Below are 18,295 nucleotides of genomic sequence, written 5' to 3' on the forward strand. Positions count from 1 at the left end.
TTGTTTATCTCAGGTCTGCAAACAGTGATTCCCCTCTATCATTAATTCCAGATGAACAGCCTGGGCTTGGAGTCAGACAGATCCAAGTTTGAACCTGGACTTCACTCTTTACTGTCTCTGTAAACACAGATAAATTATGTAACTTCTCCATGTCTCAGTTTCCTCATCTATAAAATGGGGGCAGTACCTCTGCCTACCTCAGAAGTTTGTGAAAATTAAATAACATAAGATAGCAAAGTGTTTAGCATGACATCTTGCTCTCGTTCAGCACTCAAACTAAAACACTAAGACTAATAACTATCCTTTGGTCTTCTGGTGGTTCATTCATTTTCCCTCTTCTTCCTTTTGTCCGTATGCTCCCCATGAAAATCTATGCTTCCTTGAAAATCTACCTCTAAAATGCCTTTCTTGGTTTTGTGTTATCTTAAGGTTTATTATACAGTTGAACTATATCAACACAAGTAGCTTTGTCACCCATGTGTGTCTAACAGGTGCATCCAACTCCAGATGTACCAAACAATCTCATTCTACTTTTTGTGACCACACCGGTACTTAATGCCCAGTAGTACAGCAGCTTGGGGAATCTGTGCGTGAATGAGAATGAAGGAGTTGAGCGGATGTTGTCTAAAGGGAATCAGCAATCAACATGTAAATGCCTTTTTCTTTCTTTTTGGCATGTGACAGACAATCCAAAGCAAAGTAGTCGAGTACCTCTATATATTAAAGTTCTAGATGTCAATGACAACGCCCCAGAATTTGCTGAGTTCTATGAAACTTTTGTCTGTGAAAAAGCAAAGGCAGATCAGGTGAGTTTCATTAAAAAGTACATTCGAGTTGAACATCAGATTAATTTAGATCTTCTTATCATTCAGATGATTCACAGAGCTGAAGGAGAGTTGTGAATTATCTATGAAGTGAATGCTACGGAAATTAATACTATAAATAAGAACCAGGACTTACATATGAGAACTAACAGTTTCGAAGTACTGGAAGTTCATCAAAGACTGAAGCTGATTCCAAATCGATCTTAAGTTTTTATTAAAATAGACTAGTCACAGCTTTATTGGAAAAATCTTTATTGGTGAACAGATAGTTTAATTACCATATGTACTTGAAGTAATAACTAGAACATACTTTATAATTGCCTATAATTCATGATTTCACTTATTTACATCGACCATCTGTATAAGTAATACAAATTCATGAATGTTTTACTGTTTTACACATTTGTCCCCACATGAAATAGGTCTTTGCTGCCAGTGATATAAAAATTATGTTTCAGTTTGTGAAAATAGAAGTACACTGTTAAAGTACATGTGCAAGTAGAAAGCTGAAGTTACCATGTTCTATACACTTATTTTCTTTTTCATTTTTTGCAAGTTGATAGCTTATGTAATGCGAAGAGTGCATTTCTAGACAGACTGTCCAAAGAGCACCTCTACTTTGTGAAATTGCAATGTTGTCACAGACTATTGGGATATTTTATAGCTTTGCATCACTCAAGGCTAAATGTTTCTCAATCAGGGTGATTTCCTCCCTGGGGATATTTGCAGTATCTTGAGAGAATTTGATTGTCACACTAGAAGGTGCTACTGCTATCTGGTGGGTAGAGGCCAGGGTGGCTGCTAAACATCCTACAATGCACAGGACATCCTACAGTGTCCCCACAACAAAGAACCATTCCCTGCCCTTTGGCTTTCTAACCCAGTAATAGAGCAGATTCACCGTATATTACTTAAAGGCTATCATTTTTATGATTAAAATTTTAAATCATTTTGTCAAGTAATTTATTGCAAAACGGTAAGAAACACTTTTGAGTTATCAAAATTTAATGGCAGCGTTCTGGTTTTTCTCTTAGTTGATTCAGACCCTGCATGCTGTTGACAAGGACGACCCTTATAGTGGGCACCAATTTTCGTTTTCCTTGGCCCCTGAAGCAGCCAGTGGCTCAAACTTTACCATTCAAGACAACAAAGGTAAATGAGTTCAAGTTACCTTCTCTATCTCCATCTATATCCGTACCTGTATCTGTATGTATATGTATATGTACATATCTGTATCTATATCTTTTCCTATCACAATTGATTCAATATATGGCGCAGTATCCACATACATTCACCACTTTGCTTTCCGGTTCCAGACAACACGGCGGGAATCTTAACTCGGAAAAATGGCTATAATAGACACGAGATGAGCACCTATCTCTTGCCTGTGGTCATTTCAGACAACGACTACCCAGTTCAAAGCAGCACTGGGACAGTGACTGTCCGGGTCTGTGCATGTGACCACCACGGGAACATGCAGTCCTGCCATGCGGAGGCGCTCATCCACCCCACGGGACTGAGCACGGGGGCTCTGGTTGCCATCCTTCTGTGCATCGTGATCCTACTAGGTAAACTGGTTCTCCCTGCCTCCTATCTCCCCATGGTGAGGGGCTCACACTGTTACTGTGACACTCTAGATTTATCTGCCTCCCCCATTAAGGCATACAGCCTGATCTAGGTGAGTCGAGTTACATGCTGAGAATCTGTGCTGTACGATGTGAACTCATTTTTGCTTGCAAATGGCTTTGGAAAAGGAACAGATGTGAAACTTGCCCGTGTCTTTGCTTGCCCAGGAAGCAAAGAATCTCTTGTCTATCAGACTGGGAATGAATCTCGGGGGATTTCAGGGCAACATAAATGTGCCCTTTTCATTTCATTTGCTGTGTAATTTTTTTACTTGGAAAACATTGTTGTTAAGTGTCTGGCATGGAGTGTGTGATGAGGGCCCTTTCTATAAAGGTAAATTTTAAAAATCTATGGGAAAGTGGGAGGAGGAGTATGATGACTTTTCTCTCATCCTAGAAAAATAAAAGCTATGAAATTTTTTTAACCCAGCAAACTAATGTTGATTTACCATTTAAATGATTACCTTCTTAGCATTGCTCTCTGATTGCCACATGCATAAGGTCTATTTCTCACACTCAACAATAAATCACTTCTGTGACTGAGGAAATAAGTATGGGGGCCCAAAAGAAATGAATGTAATAAAAATGGAAATCAGGGTCTAACAATGATTCAAAAGAAATTTTTACCCCTAACCAACTAATGAAGCCTGCAAGTCGAGCTCAGATTTCTCAACAGGCCCTTGACTGTTTGTGAACTAAGAAATCAAATATTTGTTAATGCAGCCCTTCCAAAAATAAAAGCAAGACTTGTAAAGCTTTCCTATATAGTGAAAGAAAAGGTAAGAAGTTAAGAGTCAACCTGAATTATACAGGGGGAAATACTCTTTTTAAAAAAATGAAGACAGAGTGACTTTGAGAAGAGTGAAAGAGAACCTGCATTTCGCCAAGAACAGAATGCCCAGGGATCCCTGCTCGAGCGCTCCTTAACACTCCACATCAACCCTGCTAACTATAACAGAAGCCTTGAAATTCAACTACAGAACTGCGATTCTCTTTATCAACTAAGACTTGGGGAAAGTATTTTAAGATATGAGCATAAATAAAAACTGACAGTGTGCAAAGACAAATCAGTGTTTCTAATGGTGTGAGTCTGTAAACATTGTTTTGGAAGAGAAAGATATGAATGTTCTTTTTGATCAAAAGGGTGATTTTTTAGAAGCCTTGGATTGGTAGGGCTGTACCCAAGGAGTATTCCATGGACTCTTTTTGTCGTCTATGGAAGGAGCGATAACTCTCATCTGACAGTGGTGATTCTTCCCTTCTGTCATCATCTACCCATTTTCTCTTCCCCCTTTTCTTCCTTCTAGTCAACTCATTGACTCTCTCCCTTCCATTTCCTTCCTCCAATGAATTCACTGTCTCCTCATGACTTCTAATTGGCCTCGGTGCCTCCCACATCTTGTTTAATCTCTTTGGAATTCTGTACCTAATAAAAAAGGAGAAAAATGGGATTTAGCCTTTGTTAGGTACACACCATAGGTCAGATGCTGTGCAAGATGCTTTACAAAGGTTTTTCTCACCTAATCCTCAGCACCATTTGGTGTATAATTATCTGTCCCTTAAATATGAAAACTGCAGCTCCAAGATGTGAAGTAATGTAGCCAAGTCACGTGTCTAACACGTGGTAAAACTAAAGTTCCCAACCTAAATTTTCTTCCCCAGGCTTGGTGCCTGAAGACTGCACTCTACTTTCTTTTCAAACTTATGAAATGCAGGGCGATTTCCAGGCCAAAAGACAGCCCAAACTTAAAATGTGACAGTTGAAGAAAGTGGAGGAAAATGAAGGAAAGCCACATTGATATAGGAAGAAATCTGGAGTCCAGCAAGTGGATCATATGGTAATGGATATTGCAAAAATAAAACAACAGTAAAAACATCCAGACAACTACTACATCTCATGTCTTATGATGCCTTAGAGTTTGCAAAACATTCACATTTATTAACTCATTCATGACAATAAGACTGGGCACTGTGCTATTGATTTTCTTTTACAAATAAGAAAATAGGCTTAGAATGGTCAAATCATTTAATTTAACCCAGATCTCTTTACCCTCTAGTTTTACAATGAAATTTGAACACAAATTTGCCCAATTGTCCCTCTATCCCCCCAAAAATCTTACTGCTGCCCTCTGGCTTCAAAAGGGTAAGGGAAAGGGGGAGACTCAGTTCCTGCTGAGGGCACCTCATAGGGCATCACTTTCTAAGAATGTGTTTGCCCCATGTGCTTAGCAATCACATTTTCACTTTATAATAGTTAGCTCTGAGAGCTCTCCTTCTAGACAGCGACACTCTCAAGAAATCCTCTTCAGATGTGCATTGGGCTAATAAGAAAAGATATAGGCAGTTTTAGCTGTAGAAGAATTAGATCTTGAATAAATGCCTTTGATTTTTTGAGAGTGCCCTCTCCCTTCTAGACAGTTGCGCTTTCAGATGTGCATAAGACTAAAATAAAAGCTATAGATACCTTAAGCCAGGGAAGAATTAGGAGGTGATAAATGCCTGCCCCTTGCCTTACGTGACTGAATGAGCCCATGTACATAAGAGCTTAATTCTTGGAGAGACAGTTGGCTTGATTCTGTTCTCTAATCCCAATGGATGTCCTTAATTACAACCCTCTGTTTTGCAAATCCATGTCATTGTTCACACTGGCAACCAGTATGAAAGGTAGATCATGAGCATCCCTCTGCCCAAAGCCCTGCAGTTCTCTTCATGTCTTTGCTCAAATTATGCAACCTCCCTCCAATAACATATACAAAACTGTGCTGGCTGGGCATGGTGGTTCACGCCTGTAATCCCAACACTTTGCAAGGCTGAGGCAGGCGGATCACTTGAAGTCAGGAGTTCGAGACCAGCCTAATCCAACATGGTGAAACCCCATCTCTACTAAAAATACAAAAATTAGCTGGGCGTGGTGGTGGGCGCCTGTAATCCCAGCTACTCAGGAGGCTGAGGCAGGATAATTGCTTGAACCTGGGAAGCAGAGGTTGTAGTGATCTGAGATCGCGCCATTGCACTCCAGCCTCGGTGACAGAGTGAGATTCTGTCTTAAAAAAAAAAAAAACTGTGCTGTATGTTCATATGGGCTCCTCAAACATATACAGAAGTATTTTTCTCCACCTTGTTCTGCTCTGCTCTTTCATGTTCATATTGCACTTATCACCTTCTAACTATTTCCTTATTTATTATACACATTGTTTATTTTGTCTCCATCCAACTGTCCCCCACCCCACCCACCCACTCAGTGCCTAGAACAGTACCTGGTACAGGGTAGGCACAACATAAATATTATCAAATGCGTGAATGAATAAATACCCTGAATGGTTGCATCAAACAAGGCATCAGGATACTTTCTGGCAGCAAAAGAGGGTGCGTACAACTACGAAACCACATACTTGAAAGTGGTAAAGTTACATTTCCTTTGGAAATAGTCTATACTCCAAATCTGCTTCAAAACATGGCAATTATGAGTGCAGGCTTTTTAGTCTGACCAACCTGGACTTGAATTGCATGTACATGTAACATCTTTAAACTTCAACTTCCTTTTATGTAAAATGGGGTTTTAATGATGGTATCTACTTGTAGGGCTACTATGATAATTAAATGAGATTCAGTATGTTAAGCACTTAGTACAGTGCTTAACACATAGAAAGCTCTCAACGGGTAACCAACTATTATTAATACTAATGAAATTTTAATATATAGATACATGGGTCTATTATTATATAGGTAGTTTTGTGTACTCACTAAAAAGGCAGTATTCTGTAATTCTTATTGCAGTAATTCAGTTTTCATGGCTCATAAAAATTGGGCCTTGTTATAGATGAAATAGTAAAGAGACATTACTGCGACTTCCTGTAATACACTCGTCTGCACAAGCCCAGTTTAACAATGCACTTTTTGGCCTAGATGGCTGTTTTCTCTCTAAGCTTTTACTGTGTTTTTATTTTCTCACCCATATGTCCATTCGTAGATAGATGTGTCTCTCTACAAGTAGCCAGCTGTGTTCCACACAGCCAGCTGTGAAGAAAGATCAGGAGCTGTTTAAACACAATTCTTGTTTTACCTCTAATTTGAGTTAGGAAGGAAAAATCAAAAGAATGAACATTCTCAGTAACAAACTTATAGAACATGAACCTTTGAAAAATAAAAAATCTCACTCACATGTATTTATTTCATTTAGCTCAAACAAATAATATGGCATGTGGATTCTTATCTGCCCCCTTCAAATTAGCCAATCTCGAAATCCAAAATGGCTTTCTGAATTATATCTGGGTCTCTCCAGGTATTTTCTGGAATAATATTGCTTTATATTAGGAAAGGTATGCAAATATTCAATGTCTACTTTGGATTTTAAACTAATTTTACACTTTTCTCAGGAAAAAAAGGCATAGCGCAAAAGTTATTTTAGATGTGGAGTTATGCAAACCCTTCAACACATTCCCAAAGGTGCCAGTCTTGTCCTTGTAACCAGTTTCAGTGCATTTTAGGTGTTCAGCATAATTTGCACCCTGATTGCAGTACTTTCACTGAGGTGGAGCTTCTTTTTTTTATTATATTTTTCTTACCTTGAAACTAGTTTGCCATTTCAAAGTAAAAAGGAACTACTGCCAAAATATGATGGTGTTTTATCCTCTACTTAAATTATAATCTTCTTTCAAATATTTACTCCATTTTATGGGTCCCGGTTTGATCATGGATGGAGGCAAGTGCATCCTTAAAGAAATAAAAGTTGAGTCTGCATTTTCTAGAGAACTTTTAAAACTTCACATTTCAGCACGGTGTTTCTTCCTGACATTAATTGGGCAGCAAATTAACTTTTCCTTCCCTTTCTGTTTTGTTTTCTGCTTCCAGTGACAGTGGTGCTGTTTGCAGCTCTGAGGCGGCAGCGAAAAAAAGAGCCTTTGATTATTTCCAAAGAGGACATCAGAGATAACATTGTCAGTTACAACGACGAAGGTGGTGGAGAGGAGGACACCCAGGCTTTTGATATCGGCACCCTGAGGAATCCTGAAGCCATAGAGGACAACAAATTACGAAGGGACATTGTGCCCGAAGCCCTTTTTCTACCCCGACGGACTCCAACAGCTCGCGACAACACCGATGTCAGAGATTTCATTAACCAAAGGTTAAAGGAAAATGACACGGACCCCACTGCCCCGCCATACGACTCCTTGGCCACTTACGCCTATGAAGGCACTGGCTCCGTGGCGGATTCCCTGAGCTCCCTGGAGTCAGTGACCACGGATGGAGATCAAGACTATGATTACCTTAGTGACTGGGGACCTCGATTCAAAAAGCTTGCAGATATGTATGGAGGAGTGGACAGTGACAAAGACTGCTAATCTGTTGCCTTTTTCATTTTCCAATACGACACTGAAATATGTGAAGTGGCTATTTCTTTATATTTATCCACTACTCCGTGAAGGGTTCTCTGTTCTACCCGTTCCAGAAGCCAATGGCTGCAGTCCGTGTGGATCCAATGTTAGAGACTTTTTTCTAGTACGCTTTTATGAGCTTCCAAGGGGCAAATTTTTATTTTTTAGTGCATCCAGTTAACCAAGTCAGCCCAACAGGCAGGTGCCGGAGGGGAGGACAGGGGACAGTATTTCCACTTGTTCTCAGGGCAACGTGCCCACTTCTTGTCCTGGTGTTTTACTACACTCCATGTCAGGTCAGCCAACTGCCCTAACTGTACATTTCACAGGCTAATGGGATAAGGGACTGTGCTTTAAAGATAAAAATATCATCATAGTAAAACAAATGAGGGCATATCGGCTCACAAGGAGATAAACTACATAGGGGTGTTTATTTGTGTCACAAAGAATTTAAAATAACACTTGCCCATGCTATTTGTTCTTCAAGAACTTTCTCTGGCAGCAACTACTATTCAAAAGCTCAAATCCGCCCATATGTTAAAATTCTCATTACTCTTAAGGAATAGAAGCAAATTAAACGGTAACATCCCAAAACAACCACAAACCTAGTACGACTTCATTCCTTCCATTAACTCATAGTTTGTTATATCCTAGACTAGACATGCGAAATTTGCCTTTGTACCATATAAAGGGGGAGGGAAATAGCTAATAATGTTAACAAAGGAAATATATTTTAGCATATATTAAAAGTTTTGGCCACCACATGTATCACGGGTCACTTGAAATTCTTTCAGCTATCAGTAGGCTAACGTCAAAATTGTTTAAAAATTCTTGAAAGAATTTTCCTGAGACAAATTTTAACTTCTTGTCTATAGTTGTCAGTATTATTCTACTATACTGTACATGAAAGTAGCAGTGTGAAGTACAATAATTCATATTCTTCATATCCTTCTTACACGACTAAGTTGAATTAGTAAAGTTAGATTAAATAAAACTTAAATCTCACTCTTGGAGTTCAGTGGAGAGGTTAGAGCCAGCCACACTTGAACCTAATACCCTGCCCTTGACATCTGGAAACCTCTACATATTTATATAACGTGATACATTTGGATAAACAACATTGAGATTATGATGAAAACCTACATATTCCATGTTTGGAAGACCCTTGCAAGGGGAAAATTGGATTCCCTTAAACAAAAGTGTTTAAGATTGTAATTAAAATGATAGTTGATTTTCAAAAGTATTAATTTTTTTCATTGTTTTTAACTTTGCTTTCATGACCATCCTGCCATCCTTGACTTTGAACTAATGATAAAGTAATGATCTCAAACTATGACAGAAAAGTAATGTAAAATCCATCCAATCTATTATTTCTCAATTATGCAATTAGCCTCATAGTCAATTATTATCCAGAGGACCCAAATGAACTGAACTAATCCTTCTGGCAGATTCAAATCGTTTATTTCACACGCTGTTCTAATGGCACTTATCATTAGAATCTTACCTTGTGCAGTCATCAGAAATTCCAGCGTACTATAATGAAAACATCCTTGTTTTGAAAACCTAAAAGACAGGCTCTGTATATCTATATACTTAAGAATATGCTGACTTCACTTATTAGTCTTAGGGATTTATTTTCAATTAATATTAATTTTCTACAAATAATTTTAGTGTCATTTCCATTTGGGGATATTGTCATATCAGTACATATTTTCTGTTTGGAAACACATTGCTGTTTCGTTAAGTTTTAAATAGGCGTATTACCCAAGAAGTAAAGATGGAAACGTTAAGAGAAATGTAGTATTTTGGGTTACCTGATTAGAGTGAAAATTTTTTACAATCATATTATTCCTTGTGTCTTCTGAATGGTTTCCAATTTTATAATGGACTGCCCTATATAGTAACAAGTATTTCGTGCTTGAGCTATTTCCTGCTTTCAGGGTTTCTTTTTTCTAGTTCTCCATACACACACATACACACACATACACACACACACACACACACACACACACGAATGCAAACAAAAGGCTATATGAGGTCTTCACTCTAATAAATTGATATGTATCATAGTCACAGGTAAGTGTTGAAAAAAGCTTAGTAAAATTAGAAACTAGTTATTCATAGCAATAGAACAGCACCTTAATCACACGATTTACTGTAAAATTAAAGAGGTCTCTATCTGTATGTTTCATGTCATGTAACAAATTGAATCAAGGAAGATAGTCCTGTAAAAAGAAAGGTATCATCTGAAGTTGAGGATTGACACTAGCAATTTCCAATGTTTAAGGGTAAGATCTGCGTTCTCCTAATAAGTAAAAGTAAGTAGTTCTATAGCAGAATATCTGAGATGTAATTGGCAAGGTCTTTTATCCCTCCCTGAAGATGACACAGCATACCAAGAACAGGTTAATATGACTACTTACAGAAATAATTTTAATCTCTTATCATAAAAGCTGATGATGAAGTAAATTAATAGGAAATTGGATAATTTGAGACTGGGGCTAAATATTTAGTACCAGGGTATTGTAAGTATCAAGTTGGAGTGATGTTTTCCTATAATTCAGACTCTTTGACATCGTGGAACCAATAAGAGCCATAGTTCCATCATTCTCTGGCTTCGTCTCACTTCCTTCCCACCCCACCTGAGTATCAGGTCAAACATCATTGCATGCGCAGGTTTTTTTTTTAATTGCTAGGTCCCAGGCAACATGAAAGATTACTGAAGAAAAAAATAATTTTCAGCTCAGTTTTTCCATTGTCTGTTTCCTAATTTTAGATGTTGGTGATGGGACAGATGGAAAGAGAGTGGGAAGAAGTAAAATTTTAATATTTGTTTCAATCACTGAGAAACTAAAATTCATTAGGCATAACCAGATTGCTTTTGTGGGTTGTTTCAAGGACATTGAGAGCTTTCTGATTATATGTTTTTGCCCTCTATTCAAAAGCAAGAGTTCCTTTAAACTACTAAGATATTCCCTAGAATAAGCTGAATTTTAAAAAAACATTAAGCCATTGTTTAAAGCCCCTTCACTTCCTGGCCACTTTCTTCTGAAAGGCCTAAAAAACAGTTGTGCCCAAATAAGTAAATAAACCAAATGGGAAAGAAGCAAAGATTATTCCATAGAACCACAAGAGAGGGAATCTGGGCACGGTAAATAGATGTTTATTTCAGAACTTTCCTGCCTTTACAGTTTGGGTCCATAAAGGGATGTTCGACAATGAAATTACTCCCTTTTCAGATGGAACAAAACCTGCCCATTTAATTTTAACTCGGTATAAAAAACGTGTGGTTTAGTTTTTATTTTCAGCTCCCAAAGAGTTGTGCAGAAAGTCTTTAAAATTTCTTTTCTTTTTTTTTTTTTTTTTTTGAGACGGAGTCTCGCTCTGTCGCCCAGGCTGGAGTGCAGTGGCGCGGTCTCGGCTCACTGCAAGCTCCGCCTCCCGGGTTCACGCCATTCTCCTGCCTCAGCGCCCCCAGTAGCTGGGACTACAGGCGCCCGCCACCACGCCCGGCTAATTTTTGTTGTATTTTTTAGTAGAGACAGGGTTTCACCACGTTAGCCAGGATGGTCTCCATCTCCTGACCTCATGATCCTCCCACCTTGGCCTCCCAAAGTGCTGGGATTACAGGCGTGAGCCACTGCGCCCGGCCTTAAAAATTGAATCTATAGCTTAGGGCATCCAAATTTTATAAATCCAAATTAACTTTAGAATGTTTCCATTACTTTACTTTTACATATATAAATTTTCAGTGTCCTGATTGGCTGAACAGTATCTCACATCAAATGCTTTGCCTGGAAATAGATATCCCATTGGGGATAATGGTGTGTAAACTGTGACTTGGACAATTCTATATACTCAAGCACCATAAAAAGTATGCAGTTGAAAAGAAAATCAAAGTTGATTCCTGAGTGCAAACTAAATATTCAAATCAGGTACTCATCCTTATCAGCTAAATTCATTTTCACCAGGAAGAGACCACCAAATAAATTATTTTATCCTAATAACTAGTTTTGAAGCAGTGTAATTACTCTGGAAGAAGGCTCTAAAAAGTCATGATTCCCCCACTATTTTGAAATGTATCCTCTAACAAGGATCATTTTAGTGTAATCTTAATTTTTATGTTTTATCAAGATGAAATCTTGTTTGAATTGTGACATTTTAAAAGGGGACTCAAAAATCCAAGCAGTCTACTGTGTTTAAATTAACACCACAACCTTCCTTATCAGATTATAAGAGTAGAAAAATTAACACTTGGTATGTGAATCTTCAGGAAAATGAGCTATTTCGTAAGCTCAAACAAGCAGATTCCTTTTCCAGAGAATATAGAATTATACTATGGTCTCCTTAAATGTTTAGTAGCTCTTACGGTCACAGCATTTTTAATCTCCCTATGGCATCTTTATGGAATAATTTTCTAAAGGGATAATTCTCTACTAAAAATATCAGACCCCGACCATATTTAATGTGGAGAGCAATACCCTCTTAAAAGAAAATACATTGACTCATACACTTGTTAAAAGTTAATAAAGAAATAGCTCATTTTTAAAGCCAGAAGTTTATGGTCTCTGCATCGTCAATTTAAGCATTGCTGAGACAATCTTTAATCTACTCCCCTTTTTGTAATACCTTATTTACGGTGCATTTTCATTTTTATTTGGGGAAACGTTAGCGCAACAGAACCGGCAGATGAAAGTGTTGAAAAGAGGTCAAATGGAAGCAAAGGCTCTTACCCACCGTATTTCAGACAGGACTGAGGCACTTAGCTGAGGAGCCACTGGGTTATTAGATTAATTTCAAAAGAGCTTTTACAAGTTGCTTAATTCCATTTTTTTTTTTTTTTTTTTCAAAAACCGGTGAACCACAAACTCAAATTTCTCCTCAAATGGGGTTAATTTGACAAATGAGGCATGGACCCAGCCTTGTGGAAAAAGCATTCCACGCTAATGAGATCTCGGTCTTTCTTGTGAGGCTACGTTATTTATGTAAATATGTCTGGAGGCACCTTCTCTAAGCTTTTAGTTTCCTATGATCTATTAGTTTAGTGTTTATTAAAGAATCAAATGTATAGAATTACTAGGCATTCGTGGGGAATGCTGTGTAGCAAATGTAAAACTGATCTGCTCGGAAGAAACGTAGGAACGCTTCAAACCCACTGTACTGTTTGGTTTGAGATTATTTTCATCGCTTTGAGAGTGAACTGCATAAGAGTAGGCCTTATAATAAATGCTATGTGCATCTTCAGTAGTACCAAGCTAAAGCAATTTGGCATTCTCCCACTGTGATTTGTGATTTTTAAACCCAGAAAATAAAAGCTTTTTGGTATTGATTGCTTTTAATTAAAAATACTTCCAAGTATAAATTGAAGCGGATGCCACCCTTAAAGATTTACTGGCGGGAATGCTCACTCTTATCGTTTTCCTCAGTATCGTTCATGTCTTTGGCAACAAGAACACCTGATGAAAGCAAGCAATGCTCAGTTCCCATCAACATTTCTAGTTAGGGGGATTCTCATAACCTCGCAGTTTACCTGAGAAAGTTTTCTGTGTTAGAAGAATGGGGTCGAGAGTATTAACTTTTAGCTCAGTGTGGCCGGGCCTTTTGTTGCAGTCAAATGGCAAATACGCACTCCTTGAAATGGCTTCTTTTATTTTGTTTTTGTTTTCTTAGACTTATGAATTTGAAAAGAATGCAATTTAAAAAGTGATTTCTCACAAAGAGTAAATATGCCTTTTGCAAATCAATTTTTGTAACAAGTTATTTATATGATATTACTTAATAAACTGGTTTTTTTCTAACTTGTTTTTTTTTCAATTCTCTCAAACTATTGTTTGTAATCACATATTTTTTAAATATACATGCTGACATACTTTATCTTTCTGAACCTGCTGTTTTAACCTCTCAGAAAGCTAACAAAAGCTGACTTGTTGTACAATAATTAGCTTATAAACAATAGTTTTTCCCAGCCAGCAATATATATCACTGGCACTGCCCTGCAGATTTCTTACTGCTGGGACATCAAGAATTCTACTATTATTTATGGAATTGCTTTATTGAGAAGAAAGCTGTTTGTTTTCATGGTAATTGCTTTAGATTAAAAAAAAAAAAAAGGACAGTTCTGTATTTTTGCCCCTCCCAAATCTCCATCCATTATTTCACTCCCATAAACACAATTGTCCCTGGGTCTCTGATTTAAAAAAAAAAAAAAAAGATAAAACAGCAGTCAGATCTGAGGAACATAAAAATAAAACCCTTCCAGCATTCTGATACTATGAGTAAATAAAATGTTTTTAGCATATTTAGAGCTGTAATATTTTACATGCATGTTCTTTTTTAAGCTGCCTTCTATTTCTACAGGGGCCATTTCATAATTTTTTTTAACTGTGAGAATTCATAGCTTTGCAAAGAAGATTTTCATTTATTCATTTGTTCCATATGTATTAGGCACTCCACTGTGCGCCGCCAAATATTTGACAGTAAGTCAGATTGGTGAACTTTGCTTCCTCTCCAGAAGCTCATGGTCTGGGGGGAAGCAATGAGATAAGCTCATCTCCACAGTACACACTAGAAGGTGCTGTGGAGGCATCTCATGAGAGATACTCATGAAAGTGTCCTTAGGAAGGAGAAACTGTTTCTGCCCAGGTAGAGGCGTGTGGGGGAGGCTTAGGAATCAGTAGGATTGAGATAAAGTGAGATAAGAAATCAAAAAGAATAGCAGGGGAAAGAGAAAAGAGATTTTAAGCCATGTCACTGGTCTCTGCTGAGGTCCTTGAAAGTGACTAGTCTTGGAAAAATCACATGACATCAGAACACAAGGATCACAAATGCCAAAGAAGATAACATTTGCTGTTTTGCTTTTGTTTTTGTTTTGCCATTTAAAGTTAACTTGGTCAGAAACAGAAACCCACAGAAGGGAATGATGCAATTAGAAATACACTTTTTGAAGAACAGGTACATTGTCCAGTAGTATGCACAGTGCTCTACAGCCAAGTCCCTCCCCACCCCACCCCACCCTGGCCCCAACTCTGCAACTCCACCAGGGTTATGGTACCCCTGAGGCGACGACAGAACAAATGAAGGCTGCAGGATTCTAGAAAATTTCACTTACCTAATGGTAAGGTAGGCAGGAAGTGCAATGTGAGGTCTCAGACCTGCAAACATTTAGATAGAGTAAGCTTTTTCCCATCACCTGAACAAACCACTTCCCATAATAATTACATATTAGGGTAATTAACCTGGCGGCGGCAGCAGACAAAATCCAACATCTCCATAAAGTGTGTTCCTCACTATTGCAAAGTTCAGGGCGTTTGTAGATCTCTCTTCCCCGGTAGCAATGCCATCTGGAGCACACTGCCTGCAAGGTGACCCTGACAAGGAGAATTCAGTCACACGGCCCCAAACTAACTAGGAAGAGGCAGGGAAATGTAGACAAGCACATGTGTATCCACTGAGCGCTAAGAGCTTCTGCCACATACAGCCTCAGTCCCTGTCAATCTTGCAATATCTTTCCCAAATTCCCCTGTTTCAGTCACCATAATAAACTACATTCCATAATAATCATGAGGGCGTTATTAACGGAGAAGGTAGGAAGTTGTTCACAAATTCAACCTTCAAGTTAAAAACCATCTTAAGAGGTGTTTGTCCACCACGCCTGACTCCGATGCCCATGGCAGACATTGCCAATCAACTGACATTTTTTCATGGATCACCTAGATATAACCCTAGAATCCCTAAAGGGAAGGCCCCAAGCAGCCACCAATGGCAGCATAATGTGACCTATGTGCCATCCCAACCCTAAGAGATGAAGTTTTCCAGTAAAAAAAACTTGTTTTCTTTCATTCTAAGTTTTGTTGACCACTCACCACCACCACTTGCAGAGAGCATTCTGGTCTTGTGATTGCCAAAAGTTTGGAATAATTGAAGAAGCTAAAAAGCCTTGGCATACATCTTGATAATAAATCTGAACCATGAAGTAGGTATCTCTTTGCACAATTCAGACATTAATTTCTGCTTGGTTGAGACATCTCCCTTCAGCGATACTCCTGAACTTTTACATTCATTCTACCAAAAATCATTTGAGAACCTACTCTGAGCCAGGCACAGATCAAGGTGATAGGGATTCGGGGTTAAACAGGACACACACCTTGTTTTGTGCACATTCCTCCATCAAAGACTGCTATGGTTTAATATCCTGTCATTAATCTTAATTCGCCTGACTAAACATTTTGTACTGAATTACATCCTGATTTTTTAGAGCACCTTTCTAGGTTTCATTTTCCTGAATTCAATACTTTTCCAAATATGCTATGAATAGATACAGCTCTTTAAAAGAAGTAGATTGTCTCCTACCTCTCTCTACAACGTAATTATTCCTTTTTTAAAATGTCTTCCTTGATATATTAGATCATCTTATTGCTTCCTGAGCCATTTTGTCCCCAAACCTTAACTTTTTAAAGGCGAATAATGTCATGTTTGCACGTTGGTTTTTTAAAAAGCCTCCTTGTAGTCAGTAAAGGATAAGTTTTATTAAAGCTTTTCACTTTGCTTAGCTGCCTGATAATAATGCCTTACTTTTATACAGCACTTTATAATAACTATATCTATATTACTCTCAGGAAAGCTCTGTACAACAGGTTCTAACATTCACAAAGAAAGTGGGGTCATTTGCCTTTAAGTCCCCATCACAGGAATTCGAATTAAACTCACTTCTTTTAACTCAGACTCTGCAATCTGCCATCGAGCCCCACATTTTGCCCTTTGAATGCATAGTCCAATCCTACCCATTTATGAGAATATTTATTGGGAGAAAAAAGGATACTTTTTTTCCTTTATATAGATTCAGATGATGTCGGACACTGCTGGTGGCTGCAGCTTGGGAGATATTCCTCTCCATAAGATCGGTCCAAAGCTTCTGTGAAGAAAAAAAAGAGCCTGAAGAGCAAGATTCTGCTATTAACCCCATTACCTAGCTGATTCCTATGATTCAAACAGAGCCGTATTCCTAAGGAAAAATATCCCCAAGACGCATAAAATTCCACCTAAGACTACAAAAGCTCTAATTGCTTTTATAAGAATAAGCTTGACACTGTTGAACTGCAAATATCAGATTGTAATGAGCCCTCTGAAGGGTGAGAATGCTCTGTGAAAGGTGAGGTAAAAGGAGAGGAATTAGGACTCCCTGTATCTTCTTAGGTGATCTAGACTCTGACTGAAGGAGTAGTTGTAGGGGAGGAAGGGAGCCTTGCTCTGTCCCTGAGCAGCCATGGAATCCACTTCTTCCCCCCAGAAATCCCCAGAAAACCCAACTGCTCAGTTAGGTGGGTGTCCGCGTGGCAGAAAAGCAGCTACAAATCTTTGTTCCCAAACTAGAAGACACATACTTGCCTAATTTTTCTGTAACTGAACTTAATTTCTGTGTTAAACTCTGGTTCCTCTGAGGAGCAGAAACTCAACTTGAGTCATACAGGGTTTCTTCCACAATCATCACTGATATTACGGTAAATTCTAAGGAACTAAGGTGATGTCAAGGGTTGAAACTTGGAGGAAGAGACACAGTCAAAGCTTAGAGCTAATCTGCTAAGAGAGCTAGAAGGAGGGATGGATTCCAGAAAAAAGACGGTAATTATCTTAACCCTCCCTGTCTGTCCTCTCACCCATCACAAAATGAGAAGACAGAAGTTTATTGATCAGAAATTTGTTTATGTTATTGCCATTTTTTTCTTATTCTCAGAAGGTCAGGATCAAAAGCTTAAGAAAGACACCCGATTCTTTCCTGACTTACGGTTTTGGCAGAGATTCAGAAAGAGCTGATAGTTATCTCAGAATGCCACTATTTCCAATTTAATGCTAATTTATGACAATGTTTTCTTATGTTTTACTACCTCAAGCATTATTAAATGTATTCAATTATAGTATTAAAATACATTAAATAGTATATTAAGGATTGAGCTCATTTTCACCAATTTTTGAACATCTCATGTGATAAGCACTTTATGTGAAAAATATATTCTGTCTTTATCATAAATCAGGAAGAAAATGACAAACTATTTTTTATTTATGAAAACATTTATGTAAAAATCCTGCAAAGTTACAAAAGTTAAATCACAATTAAATATATATTTAGTAAGTAATTTATACTGAAAACAATAAATGTGTTAAATCCAGATTGTTCAGCTCCCTTTTGATCTGATATGGTTTGACTGTGTCCTCGCCCCAATCTCATCTTGAACTGTAGTTTCCATATTCCCCACATGTGGTGGGAGGGACCTGGTGGGAAGTAATTGAATCATGTGGCTAGTTACCTCCATGCTGTTCTCATGATAGTGAGTTCTCACGAGATCTGATGGTTTTATAAGGAGCTTTCCCCCTCACCTTCACTCTGCACTTCTCCTTGCTGCCACCACGTAAAGAAGGATATGTTTGCTTCCCCTTCCACCATAATTATGTTTCCTGAGGCCTCCCAAGCCATGCT

At 38.2% G+C, this 18,295-nt stretch overlaps 1 protein-coding gene across 2 annotated transcripts in view; it reads left to right on the forward strand.

Annotated features, from left to right (window-relative positions):
• The window catches only part of CDH6 (cadherin 6), a 137,133-nt gene extending 123,511 nt beyond the window's left edge, over nucleotides 1–13,622 (forward strand). The window contains exons 9-12 of one of the 2 annotated variants that reach the window (XM_032135664.2): nucleotides 685–806; nucleotides 1,859–1,976; nucleotides 2,141–2,392; nucleotides 7,301–13,622. In XM_032135664.2, coding sequence (XP_031991555.1) covers nucleotides 685–806; nucleotides 1,859–1,976; nucleotides 2,141–2,392; nucleotides 7,301–7,791 — 983 coding nt within the window. In that variant the 3' untranslated portion in view covers nucleotides 7,792–13,622. The remainder of the gene's footprint in view (nucleotides 1–684; nucleotides 807–1,858; nucleotides 1,977–2,140; nucleotides 2,393–7,300) is intronic. The other variant, XM_032135665.2, reaches the window with a different exon arrangement.
• The last annotated feature ends 4,673 nt before the right edge of the window (nucleotides 13,623–18,295 follow it).

Source organism: Hylobates moloch, unplaced genomic scaffold (assembly GCF_009828535.3).
Source record: "Hylobates moloch isolate HMO894 unplaced genomic scaffold, HMol_V3 SCAFFOLD_17, whole genome shotgun sequence".
NCBI lineage: Eukaryota > Metazoa > Chordata > Mammalia > Primates > Hylobatidae > Hylobates > Hylobates moloch.